Here is an 18,074-nt window from a genome sequence, read left to right on the forward strand (position 1 = left end):
ATGTGGTGTTCTGATTATAAGAATATTAATTAATTGTGTATAGTGTAGCCATAACTTAAATGTCCTCTGTTAATATGGAAAGGCGTGTGGTATATTACCATTACTCATTTGTTTTGAAGGTTGTAGTTTCTATTTGTCACCACAAAGGGGCTCTAGCGAAGATATATAAATCGTCGCGCCAGGTGGATTGTGGGCGTTTTCCTGGTTGTAGAGATAACTCATGGCCACAATGCCACCTGGTTTCAGTGGTGTCTTTAAATTTGACTCTAACAAATTAGTATTAGGCCTACCAGTTCTTTGTATACCCCTGTATGTTACGGTGCATTGCATGCATGTAGTAATTGTATATCTTGCAAACAATATCCATTTTTATTGCAAATAGGCCTTTTCCTAATTTAGTCAGACATTTTAATGTATTTTTACACACACACACACACACACACACACACACACACACACACACACACACACACACACACACACACACACACACACACACACACACACACACACACACACACACACACACACACACACACACACACACAGCTCGATGGACTACAGCCTGACCAGTAAACCTTCTACATTAGCACCAGTGTTGGCCTTGGTACGTAAATATGCAGGGTCCACACCAAGGCCCGTCCATCCACGACTGATCAGCGATATCAGGAACACGATCCATCGCCGCATGGTGACGTCACGCCCCAATCACCACCAGTGGGCGGGTACCGCCGTCCCGTGCGTGTCTGACGGTTTGAATCCACGCCGGTTTAAATCCGCGCCGAATAAATACACATTGCACAAAAAAAAAAAAACGTGGACCTTCATGCGTCACACGTACTTACGAAGAAGTAGCGTTGTCCTGTCGGACTGAAATGTAGCCGAGCGTGAACGTTTACGCCTCACCGGACATCGCCAGCTGTGGCCTGCTCGCAACGGCAACATCTGGCTGGTAAGTTGTGTTATCAGTCCTAGCGTTTAGCTAGCAGTAGGCGTTTCCTCCATACCTCTCCTCCCCCGCGTGTCAACCCCCGTCGCGTTTGAGACGTTAATCGTACACGCGGCGTCCGAAAGTTCGCTCTTTAAAACGGTGAGACTCTTTAAGGTTGACCTCGCGCTCGGTTAGCTTCGTAACCGCCCGCTCGGGCAAAAGGCGGGACGCGCGTGATGGATGCGGGACGCGCGTAATGGATGCGCGTCATCGACAGCACAAGTGTATGGGCTGCGAGCACACGCATGCCGAGTATAGATCGGTCGTTTTCTCCTTATGAATTCAGCTAAATAGACGTCTCACGTTATCCACTCACTCCCGCTCTGGCGTGATGCGAGTCTCCGCGGGAATAGACAGCGCGAGCCCTCTGCAACGCTCGTGTCATTGAGCGGCACCGTGCATCTTCACAGCCCCATGGCCAGCGAGTGATCGGCTCTGTGCGGCTCTCTAACAGGGTCAAAAGGGGCGCCCTGACAACCCGCCAGCTGTGGACTAGCGAAGCGGCAGAGATGGAGGATGGCTGTGTGGAGGGGAAAGGGCCACTGGCGGCCAGAGATGGGCCCAGCGGTCATAGCCTGCAACACGACACCACCACCACCAACCTCCTTGCTTCTGTCAAGGAGCAGGTAAGAGGATCAGCAAACTCCTGGATGCTGCTTGTTATTCTATCTATTTGCCTTTCACACACCTTTTTATCTCTCATTGGCTCTCAAGTTCTGGATCAGTATGCACTCTTGAATTGCCGCTTTATGTCTTTGTGTTTGTGTAGTGTGCAGTAAAGCGGCTTTCTCTATATTTCTTTATCAAGTCATTCTATATGGGACAATCTTCCTTCTGTTCTTAATTACACTTGGCCAGCGGCCATGTTCTGCCCTCAGTGTGTGTGTGTGTGTGTGTGTGTGTGTGTGTGTGTGTGTGTGTGTGTGTGTGTGTGTGTGTGTGTGTGTGTGTGTGTGTGTGTGTGTGTGTGTGTTGGTGTGTCGGTGTGTCTTTATTGTCCTAGAATAATGATGTGCATTGATATTAAGCTGTAACATGTTGGCTACACTCAGGACAGCCATAACTCATTCAGAGGCAGTAGCATAGGTGTAATAAACTGTTTTTCCATAATTTGATATGTAGGTTATTTGGCAGCGATGGATTCGACTGGCTCACAGTAGGCATTGGAGCAAGGAGGGTGATTTAATTTGAGCATAAAAAAAAAGGACCACGGACTCACCCTCACGTGTTTAGGTATAAAAGAGAGTGTGTGTGTTGTGTCAGTGTGGGGGGGTCCGGGTATAGTCATATATCTGCTTAGGTGTGTGAAACTTTCGGTATCTCATGATTGGCTCCAATTTAGATTCTTTGGGTCACGCTTAGATTCAAAACGGATTCTCAATTCAGCCCCTAGCATCGAGAATCAGGATCTACTCCAGTCCGCTATGCGCTTAGAAAGGTGATGTGGCAATTGGCAAATGATGGCATAAAACCTGGGTAAATCGCTGACATTTTAATAGCTGAGCCCATCCACAGATTGCACTGATGTAAACACATCTTTGGAAGCTGTTTTTCGATTGTGAATCATGGAGGATAACAATTGATACGTTACTTTGAGTTTGGAAAGCCTTTGAAAAAAATAAATCCTCCAGTCACATGTATCTTGTTAAAAGCGTTTTCTGCATCTCTACAAGGAGCTTTTTTGCTGTGAAGATGTTACCTCTATTCTGTTATTTTCTGAAAGTTGAGTGCCCTATGGAAAAGTGTTGTCCTTTAGGCTTTTTGCCATTGCATATATTTGTTGTGAATGCATTTGTTGTGAATTCGTAGCACATTGTTGAACTGATATTCCTTTGATTCATCTTTGTTATCAGTGAATTATTGTAGAAAAAAATATGGAAAATATAGATTACTTTGCACAGATATTAATTTATTGTAGATCTGTTAAATGCTTTTTCCCAGAAGTTAAGTATGTATTTTGTATGACCCGTAGTTCTTTCTATCTGTGGCTCCTGCTGCTGAGAATATTACCTTTACTTCAGGGGCCAACGAAGGGTCGAGCATGTTTTTATGACTACTGACTAGTGACTACTGACCAAATCCTGGATGAGGGGAGAGAATTACAATACAAAAACAGCTCAAAAGAAAAAAATTAACAATAATTCACCCTCCTACTTCGCTGCTTGTGTATTGCGATAATTATCTATCTTTAAACGGTCGTTACGATTGTCCTTGATAAGCAGAAAAAAAATTCCCTATGCTATAGGACGAGCGTTTGATCTCAAGCCAGCTCTAGAAGGCTGCCCTGATGCGCTTTTAAATTTTTCTTTAGCACAACGTGTCAGTTGGCTTGTTTAATGTCAGTTGGATGAGTCACGTTAGTCCTAAGGACAGAGTCTGTTGATCAAAGGCAGATGGTGGCTCACTTTTGTTTTTTAAGGCTGTTTTGGGACAAAAGTCGACGGCATTGACGTCGCACTGGCCTCCTGTCTTCCAGCTGCACGTCATGAGATGTGAACGGGAGTTTGAAACACAACAGGAAGAAACAGATGCTACTCCCTGTTTATTATGAGAAGGCTGGTTTTAGTACTTTTTAGTTTTGCTGTTCATCTCCAAATACACTGTTTGTAAACTGTGGTTTAACAGGGTTGTCTCTTAGTAGCCTAGCATAAATTCACTGTGGTTGTTTTACTTCCCAGTTGCCCACAGTTGTATACAGGGACTCCAATGGGTATATGCTAATTGCTTGAATATATTGAGAGGTGCATGGAGCCTGCCTTCTACATAGAGTAGTGCTGAAACATGACATCAAATGAACACCCACCACCACACAATGGCTGATAGATTTTACCATTTGGCAGGTAAAAAGAAATCTGAGTTGGCTAAGCTGCTTGGCTGGTAGATTTCTGTACTCTAGCAGGTGAAAAAAGACGATTCAAAAGGTAAATGTCAGACCTGCATAACCATGTAGCACATACATTTACTCATGAAAACAGAACATCCAGAGCTGTATAAAATATGTGGTTCAATGTCACCCTTTATGGAGATAATTCATGAGTAGATCATCCACACATTCTTATGCAAGAAACGGGGCATTTATCACAGGGATAAACAACAGCTCATTCCTTTATGGATGAGTGATGTGTGCCATTTGAAACCACTCTTTCTGTGCGGTGCATGTTTGCATTACTGCTGCACAACGATGGGAGTGCTGAAGAAATCCACGGGCTACGGTTGCTCTGTCACGCCCATCCCCTTCAGAATTGATTATAGATATGATGTGGAAAGCATCAATGGTTAAAATCTGCCTAGCATGTTATTGATTAGAAGTGACATGCGTGTGTTCGTGTGCGTGTGTGTGTGTGCACCTGCACGTTTTCGACGATAACATTATTCTGTCAAGGTTTTTTTATAGAGAATACCTCAGTTGCAAACGGTAGGTAAGAGCACAAGTCTGAGAAGCAGGAAAAAATAACAGTTTGTCGACAGAACATAGCCCGATTACCTCACAGATTCACAAACACACACACAGACAAGCAGTCCCTCGGCACAAATGTCTCTACATCGCCAGCATGACGAGAGAGAGAGAGAGAGAGAGAGAGAGAGAGAGAGAGAGAGAGAGAGAGAGAGAGAGAGAGAGAGAGAGAGAGAGAGAGAGAGAGAGAGAGAGAGAGAGAGAGAGAGAGAGAGAGAGAGAGAGAGAGAGAGAGAGAGAGAGAGAGAGAGAGAGAGAGAGAGAGAGAGAGAGAGAAAAGTCATTGTGGTGAGCATCAGTCCAGGGCAGAAGAGAGGAAGGCTTTGTGACGGGGGTGGACCGGCACCAAGCTGGTTCCAGACGCGGGGCCGGGGACTGCTGCACAACGCTGTCTCATCCCGGCAGCACATGTCGTCCAGACAACGAGAAGGACCCCGGACCCTGGCCCACAGTGAGCTACAGCACTGCCTGTGCCATGGACTAATGTCATGTCGTGTCCCGTAACAAGAACAACGTGTGCTGAGAGGGAGGACTTTTATGTAAATAATGCAAGAGGTCAGCTTTAAGCACACAATGAAAGTCTGCATGACACTTACAATGCAGCCTTGTTTCCTGCACATGGTCATAGAGGTTTTATTTGCATACATGTTTACATCGACTATTGTAGTCAGCAGATTATTTTATCCAAAGCGACTTAAGAATGTTCATGAACCGACAACGGAGTCAACCAAGCAAGGCGACAGCCAGCTCGTCAGGAGCAGTTAGGGTTAAGTGTTTTGCTCAGAGACACCTCGACACAGGAGCCAGGGATCAAACCATCAAACTTCCGGTTACAGGTTAATCCGCTCTACCTCCCGAGCTAAATCGACCCTCAGCCGACTCACATATGATATATAGCATGCTCAAATGTCGGACACTCAAATCAACATCCCGCCATTGGATCAAATGACTCCTAAATCCTGAAGGTTGATACCTTGACTGGTGACACCTTGACTAGTGAGAAGACCCCTGCGGTGCAGCCGTTGGTGGGGCGTTGGGCCAGTCCTCCTCACATTATGGTTGTGCAGATGGACTACGATACATCGTCTGATCAGGATTGTCATGAGGGAGCAGCAACCTTCTTCTCCAATGGCGATTTGTATATTTTTACTCCTTCTTTTGAATCTTTTCTGAAGAAGCATATTAGCACTCTCTGGTAGGGTTACACTGCTCCCCCCAAGTATCAGAGTTAGTCTGCAAACATGTTCACTTTTCTTGCAATGTAGTCTGGGATCCAGACAAATCTCGCGAGCTGATGTTTAATTTTCCCTGCAGATAAGGTCTGTCTCCACTCCCATGCAAAAAGATTTCTGGTCTGCGCCCGTTGGCAAAGGCCTCATGAAATAGAAAAATTAACAGAAAGGTTCCCAACTAATTGCAGTTTGCAGTATGCATAATGAATGGAATTGTTAAATTTTTACCGTGTTCAAAAAAGCCCAGTTCTAGTAGATTATCTCAAAAGTGTCGGGCCAGTGCAAGGTCAGTCATGACATTCATTTGAATATCTTGTTTGAATTAGATAAGACAGAATTGAATTGAGATATAATTATAAGTATGGATGCATGACATCCATTCTTATTCTGCATAGCAGAATAAACTGTCTAAAAATTCCATGTGTGAGCGAATGGTGGCTCACTTTCTCAAAGTCAGCACTAGCAGATAGGAAATGTGCATCTGTTATTATGTATTGATGAGTCTCACAAATCAGACTTTTAGATTTATGCTGAAATTATGGCTTACGAGCTCAAATCTGGGCAACGGGGCTGTTCGTGTTTGTTTGTACAGTGTTGCTGGAGGTGGGGATCTGTAAATGCATGATTGGCTAACTAATTGCTTTACATTTTATTTTTTCAAATAACATCATGAATGTGTCATTACAGTTTTCTTCAATAAAATAGCCCCTCCCCCACCCGAGGTAACACATTAACAGGTGATGATTTATTTTGGGTGACAATTTAAGTTTAAACTTTCAAAGCTTGACAACTCCAAAGTGTTTTGGCTTCTTCACTTAATTTCCCTCTATGCAAGCTATTTGCTATAAAAATGCCAACACCGGGTCACCCCAGTGGGAATCAAACCCCTCACCACTGCTATTGTTATTGCCGTACTCTGTGGGATGAGCCTCACACGGCCAGGTAGTCTGAGCAACGTGTGTTTGTTTTTGCATGACATTTTCTCCCCTGTTCCAGTCACTGGTTTTGTTGTTAACACAACATCAATTATTTTGCTTATTTACCTGCCGTTTTTCTGCAGGGCTTTCAAACGTCCTCGTGAACAAACCGATGATGCAAGGTCTTCTCGTTGTATTTTGACTGCGTTCCATTCAGGTTACTTTTTTCGAATGAAGTATTGGAAATCAATAATCTATTAGAACATGTATGAAACACAAGTTGTTGTCTCTGTACCTTTACAAATACCTTAAGACCTAGTAGGCCTCTATGGTCACCATGTAAGAAATCGCTCAAACCCTGGTATGTATCCCTGACTGCATTCAACCTACCATGGGAGGTCCTGAACCTTCAGTGGGTAAAGGGCCAGAGTCCCTAGGCGCTGTGGACGTTTTTCAGCCAAGATGGATAGCATACGTCACATGGCTAGATTCTGACCCAAATACAAAAGCGCTTTTGTCAGGCATCACTTACTGGGCAGTGAGGCTTTAAGTGTATAGCCTACTTTAGAATCTTTTAATCTTAGATCACCCCCTTCCCCCCCTACCATGCATCTGAGTATCCTTTTATGTTGGCTTTTGTAGTCTAGTCCCTGTGGTTTGACCCAGGGACAATTGCAATAGTAAACTATCTTCTTTTTATGTGATCCCCAGGCACATCCAAATTGCATTAGGGTATACCACTAGATAACTAGGTGAATTTACGGGATGAATTTGGGCCCTTTAATCCAAAAAGACACTCAAATGAGTGTGTACCTCTTTTTCTGAACATGCTATTTTCACACAATCGATTATACTCATTTAAATGTATTAGTTTTCAGTAGTATGCTTTCAAATGCAGCCCTCAGATATGACCTGTTCTGAATGTATATGTGCACTTTGGGGGGTTTCCTTCATTCGTTAATTAATTTGCAGAGTAAATTAATTCATTTGTTATAATTAAATTTTCTGCACACACAAATTTGTGTACAGTCGAATTAGGCGGCATCTAGCAGAACAGACTCGGATGAAATGGAATATAATATTCCTAAGTATGATTTAAATCCTGTATGTATTTAATCTGAGAATACGAATGGTTAATTATCTGTTACCCTGGAGCCCTTTACATCTGTATACAGGCCTCTTGGGCCCCTCGACTTCTCTTTTGAGCCCACCATGTTGCACCGCCATGTTTCTACAGTAGCCCAGAGCATACAAACGGCTGTGGAGAGCTCAAATAAAGGAATACAATTCATAAACTGATCACGGAACCTCATTACTTGACATTTGGCTGCTAGATTCATCGTTTTGAAAGTACCTACCTACTGGTGCCTTACAGGCCAGTACAGGCAAGCGCTATCAAGTGTCTTTCATTGTGTATTATTAATAATGTTGAGTTACATAGTTGTGTGGAAAGTGATTTATTGAAGTCTTATTCTCTCTACCATCCAATATTAACGCAATGTTTTCCATGTTATCAGTTTGTGTATAGGTGTGTGTGTGTGTCTGTGTGTGTGTGTGTGTGTGTGTGTGTGTGTGTGTGTGTGTGTGTGTCTGTGTTTGTGTGTGTGTGTGTGTGTGTGTTTGTGTGAGGTGGGTGATTAGATGAGTGGATGATAGATAAGACGATTGAACATCTGGAGCTACAACAATGTGTTTATAAAAACTGATTCATTTTCATGAATTGTTGCCATACTCTCAAAGCTTTACCTATTGGATACCTTATAATACTTAATATGAATGTCATAAATATATGGCCTGTTAAGCCCTGTCAGACTGTACCTGTGATTAAGGGCTAAATCGCTAACATTGAATTGAATTTAAGTTTAATTAATACAAAGCCATTATTAATTAGTTTAGTCCTGTGAGCCTTTCAATGGTGACCTATACAACCATAAGACCAGTGTGGAATACTGGAGCCCATCTCCACGGGGATAATTAGCTACATTTATTTCTTTATTTTGTTCAGTAGGATAAAGTACATTCCCCATAACATTGCGTTTTAACTGACCCAAAGCCAACAACGAAAAGGGGGAAACGTTTTCTACCGAACATGTCAGATAAGTTATCAAGACCAGAGCCTCCTTGAAGCGAAATGAACAAAGATGTTTAATGTAGATTCCACAAGAAGAAATGTGAACTAAACAAACTCCTATGAAGCTGCTTTGATGGACACACTCAGACTGGCAGGGACAAGAGATTGACAGAGAATTGACTTTGGAAAATCAAATTGGTAGAAGAGAGTGATGCATCAACAGAACAGCACTTTTTGACTCAAACGCGGACTGCTTTGCTAAGAGAAAGAGACAGGGCTGAGAGCCTTTTATCTTACGTTACATGTGATCCTGACCCATCATCATCATCATCATCCCTTAATACACATTTTCTTTGATATCATCAGGGGAAGGTTAAACGTTTTCAAGGGCCGTATTCACTCTGTTGTATACCGTTGGGCCTTCGATCTGGCATTTAATTGCTGTGGTTAAAATGACCCTAATCCGTACCCCCCCCCCCTTTCTAAGGAGCTCCAGTTCGAGCGTTTGACGAGGGAGTTGGAGGAGGAAAGACAGATAGTCGCCAGCCAACTGGAGAGATGCATGCTGGGAGCTGAGTCACCTGACGCGGACAGCACCAGGTAGAGAATACGCACACAAATGCACACACACACACATACACACACACAGAAACGCACAAATGCGCACGCAAGCTCGCACATTACAATAGACCCATTTGTACTTGAATATAATTTCCCGTATTCAATCATTACGACACGTCTTTCGCTTCCCCGTAGCAACAGAACCCGCTGAAGAAACGTATCTTGTTCTTGCGTTAATGTCTTCCTTTCGGCCTACATTATTTAACTCTTCACACCTTCTGCTCTCCTCCCCTTCCTGTGTGCGTGAACCAAAGCTCGTCGGAGAAGTCGTTTGCTTGGAGATCCGCAGGTAAGGCTTGATTATAACTACTTTACGAATCCCATACACTCTGCGCATTAATATCCTCCAAACAGCGGGGCAGAGATGTGTGTGAGATGCAGGGGAGGGCCCTTCTGCCTGGTTGGTCGATCGGTTGGGCGGACCATCGCTCGCGTTCCTTTCATGAGGAGAAAAGTGCTTGTTAAACCATTATTTTCTGGGGGCCGAGAGGGACGTAACCCAGACCGTTATAGTTTATGTTTGAGTGATGGGCTGTATTGTGTTAGAATAATATTGATCATGAATAAAAAGAGTTTTCAAGGCTCCGTAGTTTCTGGTTAGATAATCGTTTGGTTTAATAGACTGTAAGACAGGAAGTCAAAACACTCCTTGTTTCACAACGTTGAACAAGGCTAACTTAATGGAGGCCGCTGGTCGTAAATTACTGAACAATTGACTTGGCTCCAAACTTATTGAGAGCATGCCAAAGAAGTCGGCAGTGTGGCAGCGTTGTTTTGAAAATTGCAACAAAAAAGTATATAATCTAAAAACTTAAGGCCCGTTCGGTTAACACTTGAAAAGTTTGCGTGTGAACTAGAGCTGTCAGTTAAACGCGTTAGTAACGGCGTTAACGCAAACCAAATTCAACGGCGTTAAAAAAAATTATCGCGCGATTAACGCAATTATTTTATTAAAAAAAAAAAAAAAAAAAAAAATTCTTTAGCTCAAAAAAAAGAAGCAGTAGCCTGACTGCTATGTTCAAATGACATTTGTTCAAAGCAGTCGTTTAATTGCACTATAGGCTCTTTTTTTGTATCGTCCTGTTTTGATCAGTGTATATGCCAATGTTGTTATCAATAAAAAATCATTTGCACAAGGCAAGCCGATGCACTTCACCATGTTGATAAGAGAATTAAAATGAGAAGAATTATGGGACAAAAAAATCAAGGGATATTTAGCATAGAAAAATAATTTGTGATTAATCGCAATTAATTAGAGTTAACTATGACATTAATGCGATTAATCACGATTAAATATTTTAATCGCTTGACAGCTCTACTGTGAACACATCAGAAATGGCACCTTGATTCCCATGGAAGTTATGTCTATTGCGACCCAGCGTATCAAACAGATCGAGACCTAAGATTGATTTTCCCGGCGTGCGTTGTCTCTTGGCACCACGCAACGGCTGGCCCACACGACTCTCCGTGGCTCTGCCGGTGTGCAAACTGTTTTCATTGAGCTCTGCCGTAACCGAGGTGGACTCGGACCGAGAGTAGATCTGAAACCCAGGGACTTCCTCCCTACAGAACTAACTATATATTAAGGCTACCAGGTAGAGTGGGGCACACTCCACTCTATTTTTATAGTATCCTTTATATTATTTTTTTCCCATCAATCAATCGATTAGCATGTCAACATTTTCAAAGGATTTTCTTTGGTTGACTTCCCGAGGGAGGTGCACTATGTTAATGTGTGCTTGTGAGCTTGGGCACTCTTCTGATGTGTGCGTGCACGGTGCTGATGTGGTTTCCCACGTATCCTGGAAAACATGTGGAAAACATATGAAATGTCCTGGTTATGGTAGAACATGTCATGGAAAATTATGTTATACAACATATTTCAAGTTGGTCTGGGCTATGTTCAGTCTCTAACTAAAGTTGCACAATTGTCTGTTTTTGCATTGCATCGGCACTACTCATCCAGAGGCTTCTCTGCACAAACTCTGAATTAGGGATGCACCGAATATTCGGCCACCGAACATGTTCGGCCGAAAATGGCCTAAAACATAATGTTCGGTTTCGGCCGAAGAAGTAAAAAGGCCGAACATAATACGCCGAACATTTCTATTTATTTATTAAAAAAAAAAAAAAAAAAGTTGTACTCATTTATTTAAAGGTACATTGTTCTTAAATCTCAATAATGTCTGCTGGAATGTTAGAAAACGTTCATTAATAAATAAATATTTTATATCAAATTTGTAATTGATTTTTTTTATAGCAAAGCAAGACAAAAAAGTTTATAAAGGACATTTAATTGTTTGATTTATGCAATGGTGAAAAATTAAAGCAAAATGAATGAAAAACATTAAAAGACACATTCGGCATTCGGTTTCGGCATTCGGCCAACTGTTTCAGTATATTCGGTTTCGGTTTCGGCCAAGAATTTTCATTTCGGTGCATCCCTACTCTGAATGCATGTTGAGGGAACCCCGCTCCTAAATGCCCTCACTGCTTTATCCAATCAGGAGTGTACTCTTTGGCCGTTAAAGGTCCAATATGTAGCATTCTGATGATGAAACCAACTAAATTCCCCTTCTTGGACACTGGTATGCGGTGCCATGTGTGTGTGGATGTGAGGAGCTCTGTCATGCCATTGGTTAATGCAGAGCGAGGGTTCAACTTTTCCTACAGAAATTGATTCATAAACAACATTGCTTATAATAACGTGCGAGGCAACACAACAACGCTACTAGAAAAGTATCAGAAGAAAGTATCACAACAAAAACAGAACAATTCTTATTTTCCTGGGATTGAACTCTTAACTAAAATTAATACTAATAGTACTAATAATATGAATATTATTAAGGCCATTCCGCTAGACGCCACTCAATTCTACACACTGCACCTTTAAGAGAATCCTAATCTTGAAAGGGTCCGAAAATCCGGCCAGGGTCTGACATGTTGAAGGGCAGGTTAACATTGCAGATGACTCTACACCTCTCCACAAACGCACGTACACATGCACGCACACACGCACGCACACACGCACGCACGCACGCATGCACGCACGCACGCACGCACGCACGCACCCTCCTTCAGCTGACAGACCGCTCCACAGGCAGCCCAGAGAGGAATGCCAGTGGAGCGAGAGAGAGAAAATGAGTGGGGGAGAGACATGTGGATGCTTTGCATGCAGCGCTGGATGAAATAACCAAACAGTGGGGCGGGATGGAGTGTTGTTTTGATGAAAAGGAGGAATGCATATAAAATATGCGAAACAGGAGCGCCTTCAAAGGAGATGAAATTACCACGATGCACCACCAACGCACATGGGCGGGGCAGGGGGTGTCTATCTGGCCCCGGCAATCGAGCGGGCGGAATCTACATCCATCTGTCGCACACATGTTTTAATAGACGATGATGATGATGCGCTGTATTGAAAGAGTTTCCGTGGAAACAAAGAGCGAGAGAGGGGATTGTTAGTCTGGGCCTAACCTCCCTCCCCTCTTCCCTATCTCTCTCTCCCCCCCTCCCCCCTCTCCCCCTGTCTGCTTGACAGATGCCTCTGCTCTGGGGGAGCCAAGAGGAGGAAATGGAGGAGGCGCGTTCGAGACCCCCGTGCCACCGGTCCGCCTCTACCAGGGCGAGGAGGTGCTCCGGCGGCTGGAACCGGAGCGTGTCTCCTTGCACGACAGTGAGGGTTCGTTGCCACGGAGACGCCAGGCCCCCTGACCCCCCGAGGCCCGCGACTATTAGTTTGATTTGTTTTCAGCGGCGATTAGTTTGTTACGCAGACATACACGAAATACACTTCAAAATGATGGTTTATTTTCTTTCTTTCCAACTTATATTAATTTATTCACTACTATAACTGCACCCCCATGTCCTACGGCAGAAGTCTACAGAAGGGCACGCCTTAGGTGGCGCTGTCCTGCCTCTGATGGTTCCTCTGTCAGAGGCAGTCTACGGCCTCTTCTACCATGGATATGCGGGCGTTGTGCCCGTTTTTATGGTTTGACAAACGGGTGCATTCCACACCTTACGGTTGGGTTAAACGCGCTAGAAACAGATGTTGGCCTCGAAGATGCTGCCGGTAAGATCAGAGAGTTGGAAAGAGAGAGCAGAACAGAAGCGAGGAGCGATCACAAAATGACTGGGAGAGAATACAAAATGGATTCCCCGAAACCATTAGGGGAAATAATGGCCTGATTGGTCTGAAATGAGCCGGGATGATTCACACAGAGGCAGGCACGGTCAAATCAAGATATATTCTAACATTGGCATAATTGCTTTTCTATCAAATTACCCTACAAAGGTAGCACCTAAATCGTACATACAGCATCTTTAAGTAGAGCATTACAATGCATTTTTATAAAAAAGAATAATTAAGTTGGTAGATGCTGGCCCGGGTGTTTTCTTTACCGCCAGCTACATCAAGAAACTCCCGTAGGACATGCGCAGACGGAGCTACGAAGGACAAGCACGTTATATACTTCAGACTTGTCGGCAGAGAACGAAGGCTCACCTTCCCTGAGGAAGGAAGGCATCCCATAAAGTTTGGCCGTAACATTGCCTTTGACGCACAGCTTGCGTACTCATGTTCGTGGTGCTAAACATTTTCCCGGTGGGCGACTCAAGACACACACTGTATGATTCGTGCGCAAAGTGCCGCAAATACATTTACATTTAGTGGATTTTGCTGACGCTTTTATCCAAAAGGACCCGCCATTCATTCATACTTTCACACACCGACGGAGGAGTCAACCACCAGGGCGACAGCCAACTCGTCGGGAGCGGTGAGGGTTAGAGGTGTCTTGCTCAGGGACAGCTTGACACCCGCTGTACCTCCTGAGCTATTGCCGCCTGAATCCAACATTTTTGGTTGGCGCCAGCTCGCACCGTTGACGCACGAAGACTATAAATTAGGCTTGACGGGTCCAGGTGGTGCTGACGGATGCACGCACGCTATTACTCATCTCCGCCTCCTTACTGCTTGAGATGTGAGAGACCCCTTCACACCTTGGGCGCCCGAAACAGTAAACATTGCGCTATTCTGGGCCTCCATGCCGGCTCTTCTGGAGTTAACGATCACCCTTATAATGGCCCAAAACAAACCCTGACAACAACAACAACGACTGCCGCTAATGAAGCACACATATATCCGTTGTCTGCTGAGCCGTGGTGACAGAGTGTGATTAAGTGTTGAAATGAAATGTAAAGGCACAAAGTGTAGACCGGCAGGAGTGTGTTACAATAGTCAAACGGCGGTGTGTTTACTAGATGCGACAGGCCTGTGCACAGTTTTGGGTTGTGCGCAAGTTTCATTCGTATAAATGTATTGACATAGCGTAACGCTTTCCATCGTTTACAATGAAGTGCTCCCTGTTTTGAGCATTGTTTCCCTCCTCTTCCTCCCTCCTCTCCCCCCTCCTCTTCCTCCCTCCTCCTCCTACCCCCTCTCCCCCCTCCTCTTCCTCCCTCCCACCTCTACCCCCTCCTCTTCCTCCCTCCTATTCCTCCCTCCTCTTCCTCCGTCCTCTTCCTTCCTCCTCTTTCTCCCTCTTTTCCCCCTCCTCTCCCTCCCTCCTCTTCCTCCCTCCTCCTCCTTCTACCCCTCGCCCCGATCCTCTTCCTCCTCTCCCTCCCTCCCTCCTCTCCCTTCCTCCTCTCCCCCCCTCCCTCAGGCTCCCCGGGCCACTCTGCCCAGATGACCTCGTACTCCGACAGCGGCTACCAGGACAGCAGCGTGGGTTACTATAGCAACCAGAACGTGGTGCGCTCGGAGCCCCGCGGCACCCTATCCCGGAGCCCGAGGGCCGAGGGCCAGGCATCGGGACAGGTAGGGCCCGACGCAAAGTTATTATAGTTATTATACATACAACAAATGGAAATCAAAATAGTGAAGACATTTTTTTATATGTATTGCTCTTTGACATCTACGTTTCACACTGACAAGCCGATTTCAACATTATAGTATTTATATCTATAACAGTTCTTTAACACAGCTGGCTACCTTCTTTCGATTGAAACAGTCAGTTCCTGGACATCCCTCTGTTTATCGAAGAAAGACCCACTGTAGGCAGTTGGACAGCTTACACGTATCAAAACAGCCCTTTGAACTATCGCATGCAAAGAAGCAAAGGAGAAGTAAAGCACTGAAGTCCACTCCAGCCCCGCTAAACGGACCCCTCTCCCCTCTCCCCTCCCACCATAATCTCCCTCCCCCTTAACCTCCCTCCACCCTCACCATCCTCCCCCCTCACCTCTGCCCTCCGTCGCCACCCTGCCCCCACCTTCATTACCCTCACCTCCCCCCCGCCCTCAGCCTTCAGGTCGGGTGCTGAGGAGAATGGGCTCCCTGCCCTCCAGGAGCCAGTCGCCGGGGGCCGGCGCCACCGCCTCCCCCTCCCACGTCTCCATGCGCACCTCCCAGGGCAGTGCGTACGGCTCCCCGGTCCTCTCCGAGCCCAAGCCCCTGGCCTCCCTCTTCCCCGGCACCAGCATGCCCCCCTCATCACCCCCCTCCCCCTTGGCCGCGTCCGGTGCCCCGGGGCTGGGCGGCGTGGTGGGGGGGCGCCTCGGCTCCACCCTCTCCTTGGTGGAGGGGCGGGGCCTGGCCGGCTCCCCCCCGGCGCGGGCGAGTGGGATGGCGGCGGTGCCGCAGCACTACGGCGCCACGCTGCCGCGGCAGAGCCAGCCGCTGGCGTACGGGGCAGACCCCTACGGGCTGTACCAGAGGAGCGCCCTGCCCCGCCCCGACAGCCTCATAGGTCAGTCTCCGCCACGGTTGCCGCCGCTGGCTGGCAGGCTGCCACCGCTGCTCAGTGTCAGAAGGAGAGTCATTAGCTCACTGTGGAGCTGTGACGCTATGTGTGACACACACACTGTGTCACACTCACACACACAGATACACACATAGACGCGGTGTGTGTGTGTCAGCGTGTATGACTTTTTCTGTGTGTGGGTGACTGAGACTGTGTGTGTGTGTGTGTGAGAGAGCGTCTGTGTGTAGCTGTCACACACACACACACAGACACACGCACACCAACACAGACGCTGTCACTCACACACACAGCCACTCACAGAACGTCAAACACACACACACACACACAAACACACGCTGTCTTCAATTAACGGCAAAAAGTAAAAGTTCAGTAGTTCATACTCGTAACTGCGGCTGGCGAAATGCCTTGCTCAAAGTGCACAGTGGGCAGTGAGCCGCGTAGTCATAGGGAGAGAATTCTCCATTATAATTGTTCCAGATAAATCCCCTTTTATCAAAGGAGGAGGGGGTTCAAACCCACCATATTTAATCTTAATCCCTGCCTCTCATTACTGGGAGAGCACAGCCTGTTCTCAGACACAGCTGGCATTGTTTCACAATCACACACACACACACACACACACACACACACACACACACACACACACACACACACACACACACATTACAGCGGTTGACGTTTTGACAGCACAATCGTGCGTGCCTGTGTGTGTTTGTGTGTGTGTATCAGGGAGAGAGAGATAAATGGGAGGGGGGTTTGGCAGAGACACAGATCTTTATGTTTATGCTCTGAAGTGAACCTCTGCCACTTTTACACTAAGCCTCTCGCTCCATGACCCACATAGCAACAAAAAGCTGCATGACAACCCCCCCTCCCCCCCCAACCCCCACCTGCCTGGTGGTACCCTTATCATTTATCAGTGTGACTTTGTCTCTGTGTCTCTGCGTCTGTGTGTGTGTGATGATGATTTTGCGCTTTCCTTTCTCTTGTTTTGCGTTGCGCTCGGGTGTTTGTTGTCGTCGTGCCAACAACCCATCACAACACCAAAGACACAAGAATAGCGATCATCCCAAACGGATGTGGGGAGACCGTGGGATAGGGGTCACAGGCAGTGGACAGGGAGTGAAAAGTGGCCTTCACGGAGAGTGAAATGGCCTTAACTCCAGCCACGCTGCCGATCTCACACCCAGATTAGCGGAAGATAAACTATCAATAGATAGACCCGATTAGCTCATCGCTAATCTACCGCATCAATATGATTGTGTGTGTGTGTGTGTGGGCGTGTGTGCTTGTGTGTGGTATGTGTTTGTGTGTTTATGTGCTTGCGTTTGTGTGTCCATGTGCGTTTGCTTGTGTGTGGTGTGTGTCTCTGTGTGTCTTTATGTGCGTATGTGTTTCTGTGGGCGTGTTTTTATCTGTGTGTGTGTGTGCTCCAGGTCTCCACAGCTCCTACGCTGCCCACCAGCTGGACCCCGAGCTGCGGGCCGCCCTCTCCCCCGACTGTCACATGACCCCGGTGTTTGACGACCGCTCCTTCCACAGCCCGCTCTACCACAGCCCCTCCCACGACGACCCCGGGACGCTCTACAGGACCAGCACCGGTAGGGACGACTCCTTCGCTCTCTCTCTCTTTCCTGGTCGTTCTCTCTCACTTTTTCTTGTTCTGTCTCTCTCTTGTTCCCCCTCTCTCTCCCTTGTTTCCTCTCTCTCTCTTTCTTGTTCTCTCTCCCTCTTTCTTGTTCTCTCTCTCTCTTACTTGTTCTCTCTCTCGTTCCCCCCTATCGCTCTCTCTCTCTCTCCTTCTCTCTCTCTCTCTCTCTCTCTCTCTCTCTCTCTCTCTCTCTCTCTCTCTCTCTCTCTCTCTCTCTCTCTCTCTCTCTCTCTCTCTCTCTCTCTCTCCTTCTCTCTCTCTCTCTCTCTCTCTCCCTCTTGCCTCTCTCTCTCTCTCTCTCTCTCTCTCTCTCTCTCTCTCTCTCTCTCTCTCTCTCTCTCTCTCTCTCTCTCTCTCTCTCTCTCTCTCT

At 46.1% G+C, this 18,074-nt stretch overlaps 1 protein-coding gene across 2 annotated transcripts in view; it reads left to right on the forward strand.

Moving 5' to 3' along the window:
* Positions 1-514: 514 nt before the first annotated feature.
* The window catches only part of LOC115542492 (plakophilin-4), a 44,339-nt gene continuing 26,779 nt past the window's right edge, over positions 515-18,074 (forward strand). The window contains exons 1-8 of one of the 2 annotated variants that reach the window (XM_030354768.1): positions 515-952; positions 1,446-1,617; positions 9,153-9,265; positions 9,541-9,575; positions 12,828-12,968; positions 14,953-15,107; positions 15,594-16,038; positions 17,490-17,654. In XM_030354768.1, coding sequence (XP_030210628.1) covers positions 1,501-1,617; positions 9,153-9,265; positions 9,541-9,575; positions 12,828-12,968; positions 14,953-15,107; positions 15,594-16,038; positions 17,490-17,654 — 1,171 coding nt within the window. In that variant the 5' untranslated portion in view covers positions 515-952; positions 1,446-1,500. The remainder of the gene's footprint in view (positions 953-1,445; positions 1,618-9,152; positions 9,266-9,540; positions 9,576-12,827; positions 12,969-14,952; positions 15,108-15,593; positions 16,039-17,489; positions 17,655-18,074) is intronic. The other variant, XM_030354769.1, reaches the window with a different exon arrangement.

This window comes from Gadus morhua, chromosome 4 (assembly GCF_902167405.1).
Source record: "Gadus morhua chromosome 4, gadMor3.0, whole genome shotgun sequence".
NCBI classification, from domain to species: Eukaryota; Metazoa; Chordata; class Actinopteri; order Gadiformes; family Gadidae; genus Gadus; species Gadus morhua.